The sequence below is a fragment of the Notothenia rossii genome, assembly GCF_949606895.1.
Source record: "Notothenia rossii genome assembly, chromosome: 10".
NCBI lineage: Eukaryota > Metazoa > Chordata > Actinopteri > Perciformes > Nototheniidae > Notothenia > Notothenia rossii.
Window position 1 is genome coordinate 25,835,552 of NC_136908.1, and position 15,652 is coordinate 25,851,203.

The window sequence follows — 15,652 nt, forward strand, 5'->3', positions numbered from 1 at the left end:
ACTTGCTCTGGAGGCTCGCCTACATGAGAGGTTGAAATCTCGCAGGACAAAGACGCCTGCAGCCCTGAGAGCAAGGAACCGAAATGCTTGATGGGAAACGACTCGCTGGTATCTCGAGCTGAGCGCTCATTGGTGGGTTTTACCCCGTGCTGGTGATGAAACTCTCCAATTGGCTCGGCAAAGGTTTGTTGTTGTTTGTGTCAGTTTTACGTGGCCCCTTCCAGTCACATTTTTCATAATTGTTCCACAATGTTTATCACCATGAAATTAATATCTATATATGTTATACTATACTTGCACTGCTTACGGTTTTAATACTTTATATATCTTAGCATATTCATACACACTGTTCATTCTGCTCACAGGCTGCTGTGTATATTCATACCCCTTACTGTTTATTCATCATTCAATTCATTCTATATTTTATTCTGTAGATTGTGTACATTACTTTTCAATTTACTGCTTGTTGCACTCCTGGTTGGAAGCTAAACTGCATCTCGTTGTCTCAGTACCTGTAATATGTGCAATAACAATAAAGTTGAATCTAATCTTGAGCAGGAACAAATGTATTTCAGGGTTCGGCAACCCGCGGCCCTCGAGACGCATGCGGCCCTTTAAGCCCTCTGCTCTGGCTCCCTTGAGCTTAGACAAAAATAAGAAGGAAATATGTATTTGTAGGACTATTTATATTTGGTTGGATGGTTGAAAATGTTTCGTATCTTGTATTTTGAGGTGATACTGTGACACAAATAAATAAAAAACAAAACGGTTTTAATTAGTTCAACTAAAATATGCGTCACATCCTGCTACGGTCCTGCGCTAGCGCCTATTCTTGCAGGAGAATAAACTGACCCCCGGCTCGATGAGCGAACTATGGATAAATCAAAGAAAAGTACCGGAGGAACACAGGATTTAATTGTGCGTGGACAGAGTTATATGTTTTCACAGCAAACGATGCTGGTTTACCGGTATGTTTGATATGTAGAGAGAAATTGTCAAAGGGGCTGCAGTCTTTGTGTATGGAGGAACAACCAAGCGGCAAACTCTGTGGAAGAGCCGGGACGCCAATACGGAAGTGGCACAAACTGCAGTTCATATATTGGCCGATAGGGAATGACTGCAGAAAGGAGCCATTTCCATAGACCCCCATGTTAAAATGCCCAACTTTACAGCAGAAAAAACATGTTTCTACCCATGGATGCAATAAATATTATTATGAATATAGTTAGATTCCACCTTCATGATTATGGATCTGTGAGTGAATTGTTTTCTAACACGACCCTTTTATTTATATTAGGTCTTAAAGTTGTTGCATAAATTAGGGCGTGGTCACATTGAGTGACGGCTCTGTGAAGTGACTGCTGCTGTTAGCTTCTTGTCTCTCTGCTAGCTGCTCCGTGAAGCTACAGGCACTCTGCCTGTTCAGCTCATCCAGGGACCACAACTTGCCCCCGGCCGTGTTTGTTTGTTCTTCATGCTTATATATCGGACTATTGTGACTCGCTCTGCGGTTGAAACAGACGGTGAATGAGTGCGGTTTTGCGGTAAGTGAAATTCGAGTACTTATTTATGTGTTAATGATTTTAATCAGCTACGTAATTAATGTTACGGCTTGGGTTAGCGTGTAAGCGAGTGGTAGCTACATCAGTGCTAACGATGCTAATAGTAGCCTCCAAGTTAAAATCATAGACTATATTTATAAAGGTTAAAACGAAATAGACAAGTGTTAAGTGGGATAATACTGTACAACAAACGGCTTCTGTTTGAGGTTGATAAAATAAGGTCATCCTTGTAACTTAGAGAGATTATTATTATTTAGGTAGGAACTGTATGCATCGCTAAGGTTAATTTAAATTGGCTATGCTCAAGTATGTAGACAAGCTAATGTCGAAGTAGTGTATGTGAAATCAACCGCACAATAAGATGTGTGTATATTACAATTATTAATGTCATATTTCAAGATGATTACTTAGATATTAAAATATGGTTGGTTGAGCTGGAGTTCATTATTGAGCTTACACGTTAACGTCAGAGTCATCTGAAGAACAAACCCAAACCTTGTTGTTTTTATGAATTGCATTACCAAATTGGTATCAAATAAACAGCAAGCATTGGTAACACAACTTCCAAATTAACAGTAAAATAAAAAGGACCCTGACTCGTGTAACCGGCTGTGTCTGACTCTGCGTTGTGTTGTGTAGAAAGACGACGACCCAGACGTGTAGCTTCATTCAGGATGTACATTTATTTTCACTCCTGACGAAACAGCGACAGAAAGAAAACATTTCTCCAGTCAGTACTCTCTTTAACGTGCCCCTCTCCCACAGAGATCAGTATCAAAAGGGCATAACGTAAAAAGTAACACAACATACCTGACGAAACAGCGACAGAAAGAAAACATTTCTCCAGTCAGTACTCTCTTTAACGTGCCCCTATACAAATTAAACAACACAGAAATACATTGTGAACACCCGTGAGACACTACAACAAAAATAAGTAATAAAAAGTAACTTAAAGTGCATAAAGTCGACACTAAAACACGGAAATTGCTTCTGGCTGAAGAGCCGCCTACCTCTCCCACAGAGATCAGTATCAAAAGGGGAGAACGATGCATGAACCCCGCGAAAAAAAGGGGAACAGTGTCACATACATAAGGAACGTAGGGGTACACGCTAAAATTATAGTTCCACATACTGATGTGAGTCCTACTGCGTCAGGTATTAACACAAGATGAAACAAGAATAAACACAGATTTTGTGTAATTATATAGACATATTTACATAATATATTATATACAAATGAGACATAACTGTCCCTGTTACACTCGGACAATACACAATCCAACATGTTCAACAGAAGAAAATCAGTTATATTGTTTGTTCACATGGTACTTTACATATATATCTGTTTGTTTAAGGTGTCCAGGTGATGCAGACAGGCTGGACCAGAGAGTGAGAGACAGAACTGGACTCCTCACAGCAGTGAACTTCAGCACAGGTACAAATACTATTTTTTTCATACTGTACAAAGAATCAAGAAAGTATTGACTTTAATACACTGATATACATTCCATTAAACAATACTAGATCACCTACACACCAGTGAAGTTGAGGGGTTTTTCTGTGCAAAAAGTTACATTTAGATGTTAACAAGCAATATGATTTTGTCAGCTTTCTAATTTAATGTATTAAAGGCAAAGATATTTAACACATAGTGAGAACTGCTACTATTTATCTCTCAATATTGTCTGTTAAAAACGTGGTAAAAGTTATTCTTTCAGTGAGACAACAGAGCAAGCTTCTACAGTAGCACTACGTTTTGATAACAGTTCAATATTATTTTGATAATAACATATATTTCAATGTTGATGAACTTCATACTTTTCATTCATAATCTGATTGTCTTTGTAGCTCACTGTTGAAATAAAAAAAAAACATTACAATGACAAAATAATTATATCTACAACCCTTAAACACACAAACACACCGCTTTCATAAATAACACACTTGTTCTGCAATAATATGTTTTATGTTTCCTGTAATTTTTGTTAGGAAAGGACATCCCTGAAAGACACGACATTTTCAAGAAGAACATCCATGAGGAAAATTAAAAGCTGATGCTATGAGATTTTAAGACCAGCACACTACTTTTATTGTAAAAACAGTCAGCTGATCGAATGCATCTATTTCCACATCTAAACTCCATCAGATGATTATTTCTATTTGCCTCGCTTTATGAGCTTCACATCACTTTTGCCTTGTACCACAGAGTTTGCAACATCACAAATAAATAGGTCCAATCTTCAGTCAGATGTGAATGTGTAATCTAACATTTTCAGTAAGAATAATGGACAAAAGGAGTGCAAATACAAATACAATTTATTGAAATGTGAACCAAAAGTTAATCAAATGTTTTAAATTAAACGCACATATGGACAGAAGGTGTAAACCTATTAAATGTATAAGTAAACACATTTAGTCAAATAAAGTGACAGATTAGGCCTGTGCAGTTGGTATCAGCTTTGCCCAGCATGGGCTCCTCCATCAGTCCCTCCCCCCAGTCCCCCCAGTCCCCCTCGCAGAGGAAAGAACCTCAGTCCTCTCCAAACCAACAGACAGGACGTCCATCACACGGAGGTTTCTCCCTGAAGTCTCTGCAACTTTCTGGACACCACGCTGTCTCAATCCGTCCACACTGAATATGAGGGGGAAAATGAAAATAACAAATGCTTTAGACAATAAGAAACATAAAGTTTACTGTTGAGTTGCTCAGTTTTTTTAGATTGTCAATACTATTACTGTATAACTAATATATCAGGTTAAGAGGCACATTCAAATAAAGATTGGTCTTTAAATACATGTTGTCTTTTGAATTGTTTGTCTAAAGTCAAGGATCTAGAACTGGTACTTAGTTGTAATGATACAGTCTGGTTATTATGCTGTTTGGAGGAGGCTTCACAGGGTAAGAGCACTAACTAGCTACCATCACATGTACCTTAGCTTGACTTAAATGTATTAAACGTATAATTAAGTGATATCAAAATATAAATAACTAATGTCATGCAAACATATTAATATTTGCTTGATTCCAATGTTGAATTTAGCACAATTGCATTTTTAAGATTCTGAAGTATTATGCTAAAAACTCAATAACTTAGATTATTATTTATAGTTTTGCTGAATAGTTTCATGTCCGCTTACCTTAGAAACGTAAAATACCACGGCAGTGTGCCGATGGGGAGCATGTTTATGGGCTCAGAACAGTCTCATCATAATACACACATGCACACAGAAGGATTCACACTTGTATTTCACGATCCGCAAAAGGATTCACACTTGTGTTTTTCAATGCACACGCAAATGTGTTCCGTTTCATATACATGTAAATAAAATCCAAACACAGAAAAAGGTTTTACATAAGTATTTTTGATCCAGACATATTGGACACATGTTTTCCATTTAAATCCCCTGAACCTGCAAACACAAACCATTTTCTGTGCATGGATCGCTGTGCATTCGTGTGTGGGTTTTTTGAGACTTCCCTGACGCTCACCCGATTCGTACTTGTAATTGTCTTGTAATTTCTCTCATCTATAGCCAATCAGATGTCTCCTCCAGTCTAAGCCAATCACATGAGCGCGCCCCCACGAGGGTAGAATTTATTGCGTTCATGACACTTCATATACGCATTTTGCGCTGTCCAATCAGCTCGCTAAACAGAGGGCGGAGCTTCAGGTGATCATGCAGAGCTGCATGTCTCCGTCAGACTCAGCAGCTGATCTGATCTCTCTCTCGCGTCCGGTTATACTTCACTCGCGTTTATGTCCATATCGATCAGATCCAGCTCTCCTGATCGGCCTTTATAGAGAGCACCGATCAGACTAGGCTATTTAGAGTGAATATCGGCCGATAATTCCCCCTCGTTGACAGTTCACTGTCTGGCACTGGCTTCGTAGTGCACTGATCGATTAGGCTAAGCTAACCTGTAGCTGCTCCCTCCACACTCACAACAACTTCATGCAGACATAAATAAAGCAGCTGTATTCGCCATACAGGTAACACACATTTAAAACGGTTTTGCCTGCCGTTTTTGTGTACACACTGTTGGGGCAGAATCTCTGCTCCGCGCCGTTCCTATATGAGCGGGTTCTCAAAAGAAGGAAAAAATTCAAAGCAGCCAGGATAAGGGTTGAACAATAATCTGCTTTAATGGCAAAACATACAAATACTTCACCGAATCACGAAGCACTCTGCAGAGGCTCAGGTTCTACCACCGTGTGAGACATGTCTCAGGAACGGCAAGTCAAAAACAAGAGCGCCGATCTTCAAAATGATCACAACATTTATACACAGAGTTCCCTTCTGAGCGAGCTAGACAGTGAGTTGGCAGTGTTCCATTGGTCGGTTTCCCTTCTGGGCGGGATCCCAGGTAGTAAGTCAGTTTGTTGATTCCATCTGTTGCTTCTGTGCGTGTGTGTGTGTTTCTGTCCCTCTGCCCTTAGGCAGATCCCCCAATCAATGATTTGGAATCATGACAGAGGACTCTTTGACAGGACACATACTCATTCCCCCTAAACATCTTCAACACACAAACATCGTATCATGTATCTTTAACAGAAGTTAATTGTTCTTGTGGCTTAATGGCTTCCCTGAACTTCCCTTCACCCCAAAGTCAGCTTACTAGGAATGAATACATTTTATTGATAAGCTCAAAAGGACCTTTATCTCATTTACTGCTGGGTGACCCAAGTCTCAAGGCCTGCAGGATGTGTAGGAGATAAACATTAATTCTACAAGACTTTAACTGCCTTATATCTGAAAATGTATCCGGGAATTCCCCTGTTGATTGCAAGGACTATTGATAATTAACAGAGAGACCCTGGGGGCCTCTTCTTGGTATCTGCTAGGCAGAAGTCACTCAATGCAGAAATCACAAGTTTAACACACATTCTATATAAGGTGACATTAAAATGAATATACCAGATTGAACTTTCCTGCCATAACACGTTACTTTAATCCTTCAAATAATTCAAATAATACTTCAACACATATATTATATTTATATTCATCAATGGTTCGGAAAGTGGCGCTGTACCTTAATAATATAAAGGCTTGTATTTGCGTGCATTTCCTGTTCGGAAAGTGGCGCTGTACTGAGAGTGGAGGAGGTGTCCTGAGATTAGCGCCTGCAGGCAGGCTCCATGGACCTGTCAGCTCCGGACTGCGCAAAATACGTACATGAAGCGCTATGTCATGAACGCAAGAAATCTACCCTCGTGGGGGCGCGCTCATGTGATTGGCTTAGAATTGAGGAGACATCTGATTGGCTATAGATAGAAAAAATTAAAAGTACGAATCGGGTGAGCGTCAGGGGAGTCTCAAAAAACCCACACACGAATGCATAGCGATCCATGCACAGAAAGCGGTTTGTGTTTGCAGGTTCAGAGGTTTTAAACGGAAAACAAATATGTGTGGATCAAAAATACATCTGTAAAACTTTTTTCTGTATTTGGATTTTATTTACATGTATATGAAACGGAACACATTTGTTTGTGCATTGAAAAACACAAGTGTGGATCCGGAAATACAAGTGTGAATCCTTTTGCGGATCATTAAATCCTTCTGTGTGCATGTGTGTATTATGAGACTGTTCTGAGCCCATACATGTTAGCTTAACTTGGTAGCTTCAGCTAGCTCTGGAACTTTCAGCTTGGTGGCAGCAGTTGAACTCTGACGTCACTGCCGAGCCGTTAGTGGCCGACTCCGCCTACTAAGGGCTTCTCGGCAACTCTGCAGAATCCTATGGGTGACGTCACGGACCCTACGTCCATTTATATATACAAGCTGTGTCCCAATTCAGCGGCCGCATCCTCCTGAGGATGCATTCGGAGACCGCATACGTCACTTCCGCCAAACGAAGGCTGTCCCAATTTAAAAAAAAGACAAGACTCCTCCGAATGCGGCCCGCAAATGCAGCCTTCTTTCCCCAGATTTAGAGGATACATCTGATGTACACTCCGCAGTGTACCATATCCCAGGATGCAACGGGTGACGGTGACGAATGAGTTTAAAAAAAAAATATATGGCTTGTAACGTCCCATCAACGGCTACAACGGTTTCAGCTGGATTCGTTTTTAAATGTACTCACCCAAATAGTAAACGACATGAAAGAAAAGTAAACCTATTTAATTTGTGTATTTAAATATACGGGCAATTGGAGATGTCTTCTTTATATTACATGTAAAATAATATGAAGTGAAAATATTTCTAAACCCTGTTTGGTTTTCATATTGTTGGGATTCATTATAAAGCTAATTTATTTATTTAACTGCTTTTGTTATACAAATCTTACTGCAACAATTTTGTTTTGATAGGGAGCAAGGAGCAGACTGCGCAATTTATCCAGATGCGCGGGGAGAATGAAGCCCTCTTCACGGGGGCCTGTTGCGACCTCGGGAAAATAATTTAAACATATTACATAACACCAAAATAAGTACAGCTAGATCTGACTCCATATTGAACAGTTTTGAAAACAGTTTTGAAAACAGTTTGAAAATATTTTGCCTAGTGTCAGAAATTATTACCGGCACTTGTGACTGCAGCTGGTTGCTAGGTGACGGGGGCGACAAAATGTAGGGGTAACTGCCGGTGACGTACAAGGACATGCTCCGTAGACCGTCTCATTTCGGAGGCTGGGTCCTCAGGAGGATCCAGCCTCTGAATTGGGACACAGCTACAGTCTATGGGAAAAACACGGGAGAGGATGACAGCTGACGATCTTCAATCATAATTCAATGGGGTACAGAGGCGCGGGAAGGTATTTTGAGTGGGGGTGCTGATGTGCTGGACTCCAGTGAACACTATTACGGGCACTATAGAGCACGCACAAAAAAACTCCCCACACGCAAACACACAGTACACCCGCGACTGTTACAATGAAGGCTCGATAAGCTCTCACGGCATATAGGCAGCAGGGGTAAAGTGCTATTTTTTACGAGTGGGGAGCGGACCTCACCTCCTCTAGGGGGGTCCGGGGGGATGCTCCCCCGGGAAGATTTTTTTTAAATATTGAAGTTAAAAGCATCAATCTGGTGCACTTTGAGAGCAACATTAAGAGATCTATGGATACATCTCTCAACAACGAGATGAAACACAACTGTAATCAGATGTTATTTTTCTTTATGGATATTTTACAAATCACTCCCCTTTCAAACTGTATTCTTGTTTTACTGCCATATAGTATTTCATAACTGTTTTTCCTTTATTCTCTTATTTTTTTTATAACTATAATGATCATATGAAGGTGTGCCGCGGAAATAATCTTTTGAATAATTTTTGACCAAACCGTTTGAGACCCACTGAGATAACTTAAAGTTAACTATCTAAACCAGTGGTTCTCAAAGTGGGGGGCGCGCCCCCCCTGGGGGGCGCAAAGGCATACCAGGGGGGGCGCGAGAGACCAGGAGGAAAAATGGTAAAAATGTAAAAGATAAAAAAATAAAAAATCATAAATTGAAAAATTATTTATTCGAAAATAATATGATGCAGTACTATTACGTCTGGGTCTCTGTGTTTCATTAAAGTTCGGCTCTGTGTGTGTGTGGAACGAGCCATTTTGTGTGCGCGAGCGAGAGAGAGAGAGCGCACTGGTACCGGGGATCGTTGTTGTTAGCTTCTGGTGCTAGCGAGCTACGCTAACGGACATAAGGAGCTTTTTCAACAACAAAGTGGAGGAGAGTCCTCTCCTGTCAGACTGAGAGACTCAGTGAGCTAAAGCAGGGGTTCCCAACCTTTATTGTGCCAAGGACCGGCAGATACATTAAAAAAAATTCGCGGACCGGTTGTCAATTTTAGCTGATTTTAATATTTACTCACCAGCAGGTGGCAACAGAGGCTAATTGTTTTTAACAGCCTGAAGAAATACTAATATGCATCCAAAACATATTAATAACGTTTAAAACCAGGATACAATTAAAACAAAAAATTAGGACCGCTTTACAAATATTAATATAATATATAATATAATATAGCCTAATATGGCAATATAAGGCTGTTACATTGTATGTAACAAATAATAGAACAATATGCATCCAAAACATATTAACAACGTTTAAAACCAGGATACAATCAAAACAAATTAGGACCACTGTACACATATTGATATAACTGAAATGTCAGGGAGACCCCTAGGCTTGTTTGCCAGCCATAATAACGTCATACCGGGGCGTTCGTTCCGGTGCACTCCGACAGCATTTAGAACTACATCGAGATTAAGATTAAACAAACTTATTTTGGGAACACCCACATACCTATGGAGTTGGCCAGATGTGTGTAAATTACTGTTCATGGTAATTTGAAAACAAATGCCGTTGTTGGACACACACAAACACACCGAACATACACACACACACAGCGGAGCTGAGCAGAGCACATACACACACACATCATGTGCCTTTGTGACCGGACATTTCCTTCATACAACGAGTAATAGGGGTAATATTCAGGCCGTTCGGTGTGTGTGTGTGTGAAACGTAGCAGCCTGCAGTGGGGAACACAGTGAAGGCTGTGTGTACACGCTGGTGCTGCACTTCTCAGAGGCTGCCTCCTGATGCTGCAGCCATTTCATGAAGTGAAGGAGGTTTTACAAATAAAAAAAATAGCTCTACACCCCTGGCCGCAATGTCCTTAAAATGAAGTCCGAGTTCGAAATATATCTCAAATAATGTATGCACTGCCACTTCCCCACATAAACATAACAGTCTGCGATTAAACGGTTGTCTCCTGTGTGCTCCACTTCCTATTGGCGCACCGGTAACTTTCTCTGTGCATAAATGAACAATGATAAAATATTTTTAAATATTTCTAATTCTGCAAATATTACGATAAACTCACAGCCATTTCGCGGCCCGGCAGTAACACCTCCACGGCCCGGTACCAGTCCGCGGACCGGGGGTTGGGAACCCCTGAGCTAAAGGACTCTCAGTGTTTAGATAGTTCACTTTAGTCTAAGTTATCTCAGTGGGTCTCAAACGGTCTGTTCACGATTAATGTAAACAATTATTTCTGAGGCACACGTTTATATGATCATTATAGTCATAAAAAAATAAGAGAATAAATGAAAAACAGGTATGAAATACTATATGGCAGTAAAACAAGAATAACGTTTAAAAGGGTGATTTGTAAAATATCCATAAAGAAAAAGTAAATCTGTTTACAGTTCTGTTTCATATGGGTGTTGAGAGATGTATCCATAGATCTCTTCATTTTGCTCTCAAAGTGCTCCAGATTGATGCATTTAACTTCAATATTTAAAAATAAATCTTCCCGGGGGAGCTTGCCCCCGGACCCCCCTATGTGAGGTCCACACACCACCTATAAAAATAGCACTTTACCCTATGCCGTGAGCTGATTATCGAGCCTTCATTGTAACTGTCTCACTGTGTATATGCGTGGGGAATGTTGCAGTAGAAAATTCCACTGTAGCGCCCGGTACATTAATGGGAAACCCTAAATGTTTGAGCACCCTCTATGAAACGTCAAGCTACCCCACAGCACCCCCAAAATAAATTTCTGGCGCCGCCACTGAGCCTGACTATTTGTGTTGGGGGGGCCCGACTTTTTTTTTTCTCCAAAGGGGGGGCCTGACAGAAAAAGTTTGAGAACCACTGATCTAAACACTCAGAGAGTCCTTGAGCTCACCTGAGCCTCTCAGTCTGAGAGGAGAGCTCTCCTCCAGCTTGTTGTGGAACAAACAGCTCCGGATGTCCGTTAGTGCAGCTAGCTAACCAGATGCTAACAATACGGTCCCTGCTGCTGGCACCGGTCCCTCTCTCTCTCCCCCTCTCACACACACTAAATGCGCTATTTCCGCACACACAGAGCCGCGAGTTTGAATGACACAAGCACACTTTTATTTCCATGTAACTCTCTGATTGGTCTGGTGTCTTGCCTCTGTTGCATTCACTGAATACGGGACATTACAGTCCTGCCGTCCTTTCCAGTGTCTTGATGAGGTTCACGTAAAGCACGGTTAATGTATTATATTATTGAGGTAGAATTGTCCGGGGCTACAGAAAAAACATTCGGGGCAGGCCAAAATATTATTTTACCAACAATGTGGAATTTATTGGCTACATATTACACAGATTATGCACAGCGGGAGCAGCAATAACCGTCAAATAATAATTCAGACAGGGGAGCTCCGCACCCCCTGCCTGCCGCTAGGGGATGCTGCAGCGCCCTCAGCACCCCCCTTCCCGCGCCCATGATGGGGTATGTAATTTATTTCAGAAAACACTTTTTGATATATTCCATGGAATGCTCTTAATGATAGCAATGAATATATTAAATGCTTTGACAATAAATACATACAAAAATGTATCTCTGGAAGCCGTAGCACTGTAAAAAGCACGACCAATCATTTCAGCCTGCCCGGCTAAAATAACTGGATGGCCTACCTGCCTGTCAGCCTTCCATCTGTGCACAAACTTATCTCGTGCCCTCATTGGTCATATGCGCGTTTGTGTGTGTCGGAGGAGGGGCTCTGTAAGGAAGTCTGAAGGAAGATTCCGGTTGTGTATTTTCAAATTCTAGCGCACTCGAGCTGGTTTCTCAATTCTTACCTACCCTACCAGGGACATGCACAGGTACGGGCCATATTATACATACAGTCTATGGTACGGGTTAATGTTGCCCGGGCAACGGCCGAATCAACATGATAAGCCCACAATTAGTATTGTAGCGTTTCGCTGCGGGAAACACACTTTGTCAGCGCTGTCATCTGCCGGTGCGTTAACTCAGTGTTGGATTTTGGAAACTTGATTTTGAGTTGTCTCATCATGGCAGTTAGGGTATAAGGGACAAACCACTTCACTTCCTCTTGATACCGTCGGCTATTTACTAAAAACACCTAAATATAGCCTACTTGTTGTTATTGTGCTTCTGTCTTTCTGTATCTTTTCATCTGTGAACTCCCTCAACGGGGCCGGTTGCTCTCTGCCTCTCACGGGTGAACAGTTCAATGTCCCGCTTCATTGTAGGATTTCTACCATATCTCTACCACCTTAGTTTGACCATCTCTGTTATTAAGTTACAGAATACTAAATAAATAAGTAATTAGATACCTTACCGTTACTGCGCTCATAAAGAATGATAAGAATAAGAATAATGCGTATTGAACTGCTTTAATTAATTAGTGAGTTTATTTAAGCTAATTAGAGGCCCTATTTTTATCAGAATGTCTGCACAGCAGTTACAAACGTCAAACTACATTAAAACAGGATTGTCCCCATTTTGTCTTGAATAGTTACTAACATTAGATATTTTAATGAGATATGGACCGCAAAACAAAAAATGTCCCTGGTTTTCATTTTTAAAATCAAGTCACCGAATGCAAGTCGTCGCCTTAGCTTATTTTGTTATGAGATGTGAATGACTGTTCAATTTAGTTGAAGTAATAATCATTTGGTTTCTTTTACATTTAAAAACAAGTTACAATTTTCAAAAGGTCTTGTTTTTTTTCGGGGGGAGGCCCTTTTTCCAGTTTAGAGCAATAGCCCCTCCAAATGTCTGTGCACATCCCTGTACCCTACCTTTAACTATTTTTAGGGTGCAGCTCTATGTTTTATTTATTTCAAAGTGGGCCCATTTTAATTATATTTGTTTTCCTTCAAATGTGCAGAGGACTCCCCAAGTGCTGTGTTTAATTTATTTTAAAGTAGGCCTGTTTATTTAATTTTAATTCTCCTTATAGGAGTTCTTTGTTTCATATTAGAGGTTAATAGTTTTATATAATGTAATAAATATCCTAATAAATGCAAAAAAACTGTAGTTTTTGCCTGATATAACAATAAATACAACTTTATTAGCTATCAAGCTATGAAATATGTTTTGCGGATCCAGGCAAAAAAATGTTGGGGAAAAAGGAGCAAAATGGCTCTTTTGGTCAAAAAGGTTGCAGACCCCTGACTTAGTAGATATCTGACATTAACGATTAAACACATGTGTGCATTCTTTATAAATGCAAACCGAGTCAAGCCGACTTCGGAGGTGGCGGTATGCACCTTAAAGTTGTTTGCAATCCGCCAAAAAACCGAGAGAAGAAGAAGAAGAAGAAGGCGAAGAAGAAGAAGCCGACTCGGAGCTGTCAGACTTCAGGCGAGCTTTTTGAGACCTCCCCTGGCTGCGATCGGCTATTCTCGTCTACTTTCGAGGCGAGCCGCAACGCGTCTCAAACAAGCCTAATGGCTTTGGTGTTGATGACAACAGACCACTCCCAGAGTTACAGACTAACAATATTGTTGTTGTTCCATCTATTAACCTTACCATCAGTGACCCAACAATGGATACACTTGAACAGACTTTTGATCCATTTGAAGATGATGGGAATCATGGTATATATTTGTTTTGCAACCTTGTGTATTTTCTTGAAGAGAGGCATACCTAAAATCATAAAACCAAATGGCTTACCAAAAAGAAACAAAACCCCCCTCAACAGATAGGCCTATTTAAGAGCACATTCACATCAATAGAAAAGGTCCACACAGGATATTTACTGCCTTTAGTAGTGTAAAGCAAAGAAAAACACACCGACAATCTATGTCACAGACACTTAAACATATTGTCAGTTTTAACATACACTGCTTAAAAAGAAAAAGCGTTTATTTCAGTGGAGCAATGGGAAAAAAAGTTCAGCTTTTGTCCTCTTCTGTTCTATGGTGTGCTGATTTTGTGTTGCTTCTTGTACTCCTACTGACTTCTCACACATTCCACTGATGCTGTATCATTGTATTTGACTAAGGACATCAAATGTTAAAATAATGAATACTTCAGTCAATTTATTAAGTTCTCCAGAGCCAAAAGCTTTAATAAAATGTGGTTTCAATTCACACGTGTTTCACTACTTTTGGTAACAATTTCTTTGAACATTTAAAGTAAGACACATGGCTGGAAATGTTAAACATGGAGGTTTGAGCTCACTAATGCACATAAAGGTCTTAACATCCTATACACAGCAAGGATCCATTAATTGGAAGAAAACTGCAACCATGAACCTAAACAGTAACCTAACAATTGTACATCTTTATAAAACCTTTTTCTTTTTAAAACTGATTGCAAAATGACTGGCAACCTAATCCTGGCTAAAAATACAGAGCCAAGTTCCAAAGCCAATTGAAGTTTACTCAATAATAAAGTTGAATTTGCCTTTATTGAACTTTCTCAAAATCTGAACTGTACTTTAAAAGATGTTGGCACCTTAATGTTTTAAGACATGGGTATTTTTCCAGCAAAACACTGTGGAATGATATCCACAATAAAAACGTGTCAATAACTGTTTGGGATTTTTTTTAACTCAAATGTATTTATTTGAGTTGGAACCTCTAAACAGAATACTGAGATGGAGGCCTGCCCATGAATTAAGCTATGCCGAAACCCCGGGTATTGCCCAGTGCAAAGTCCATATTTTCCTGGAAGTCTATGTAAGAGCTGTGCAGTGGCAACTTCAAACAGTTGATGAAGGTGTTTGAAATGGGAAGTTTAGAAGTGGTTCCTGAGTCATAATTTCGGTGAAGAAATTCAATTGAAGGTGGTGGATCAAAGCCAATTGGTGGAACAGTATTGGCTCCAGTGGCAAAGGCGAGAATTGTCCTCAGCTTCTGTGTTCCCTCTTGATCTAGAGAAAAGTCAATACATCGGAAATTAGAAAGAACACAAACAAACAAAAAAAACACTGCACTTAAATGATACAATGTCAAGATGCAGTGCATTGTTAATTACAAGCGAGTAGATATTTCAGTTCATACAAGAAACGCTTTAAACAATTATACATTAACCTTCTGCATCTGTTAGGTAGTCTCTCCATAAAGGAACAACAACTTCTTCAGCACTCCTTCTATTGCTGCTAACTGTAGATAGGCGGATGGTGAAGAGGCTGTCAAGCAGGTCAGCTGTGAGGTTTGTAGGAGACCAGCATAGAAGGGGGCGAAAACTCTCCGGGTGAGCTTGGATTTTGTCCAGCACACCAAGAGTTCTCAGTCCATCCCGAAATCTGAGTAAATCTGTCACACTTGCTTTTTAAAGTGTTTTGATTGGCGACTTAAGTTTGAACTAAAGAAGTTTTTACATCTTCACATGTAGTCCTTTTTAAATGTCAT

At 40.2% G+C, this 15,652-nt stretch overlaps 1 protein-coding gene and 2 long non-coding RNA genes across 10 annotated transcripts in view; 1 reads left to right on the forward strand and 2 right to left on the reverse strand.

The window, feature by feature from the left end:
* The first annotated feature begins 1,388 nt into the window (after window positions 1–1,388).
* LOC307022446 lies at window positions 1,389–4,497 on the forward strand. Its single transcript, XR_013803395.1, has 3 exons — window positions 1,389–1,544; window positions 2,918–2,997; window positions 3,552–4,497. It is a non-coding gene; the product is annotated as an uncharacterized lncRNA (long non-coding RNA).
* On the reverse strand, window positions 3,861–11,338 carry LOC307022447. The gene is made up of 2 exons (XR_013803396.1): window positions 11,199–11,338; window positions 3,861–4,194 (listed from the first exon to the last, which is right to left on the reverse strand). It is a non-coding gene; the product is annotated as an uncharacterized lncRNA (long non-coding RNA).
* A 2,697-nt stretch (window positions 11,339–14,035) lies between these two features.
* LOC307021941 (uncharacterized protein) overlaps window positions 14,036–15,652 on the reverse strand; it is a 53,851-nt gene continuing 52,234 nt past the window's right edge. For 6 of the 8 annotated variants that reach the window (XM_079654479.1, XM_079654478.1, XM_079654482.1 and 3 more), the window contains one exon: window positions 14,037–15,171. In XM_079654479.1, coding sequence (XP_079510605.1) covers window positions 15,093–15,171 — 79 coding nt within the window. In that variant the 3' untranslated portion in view covers window positions 14,037–15,092. Of the gene's footprint in view, window positions 15,172–15,652 lie in introns of all 8 variants that reach the window. The other 2 variants (XR_013803273.1, XM_079654483.1) reach the window with 1 other exon arrangement.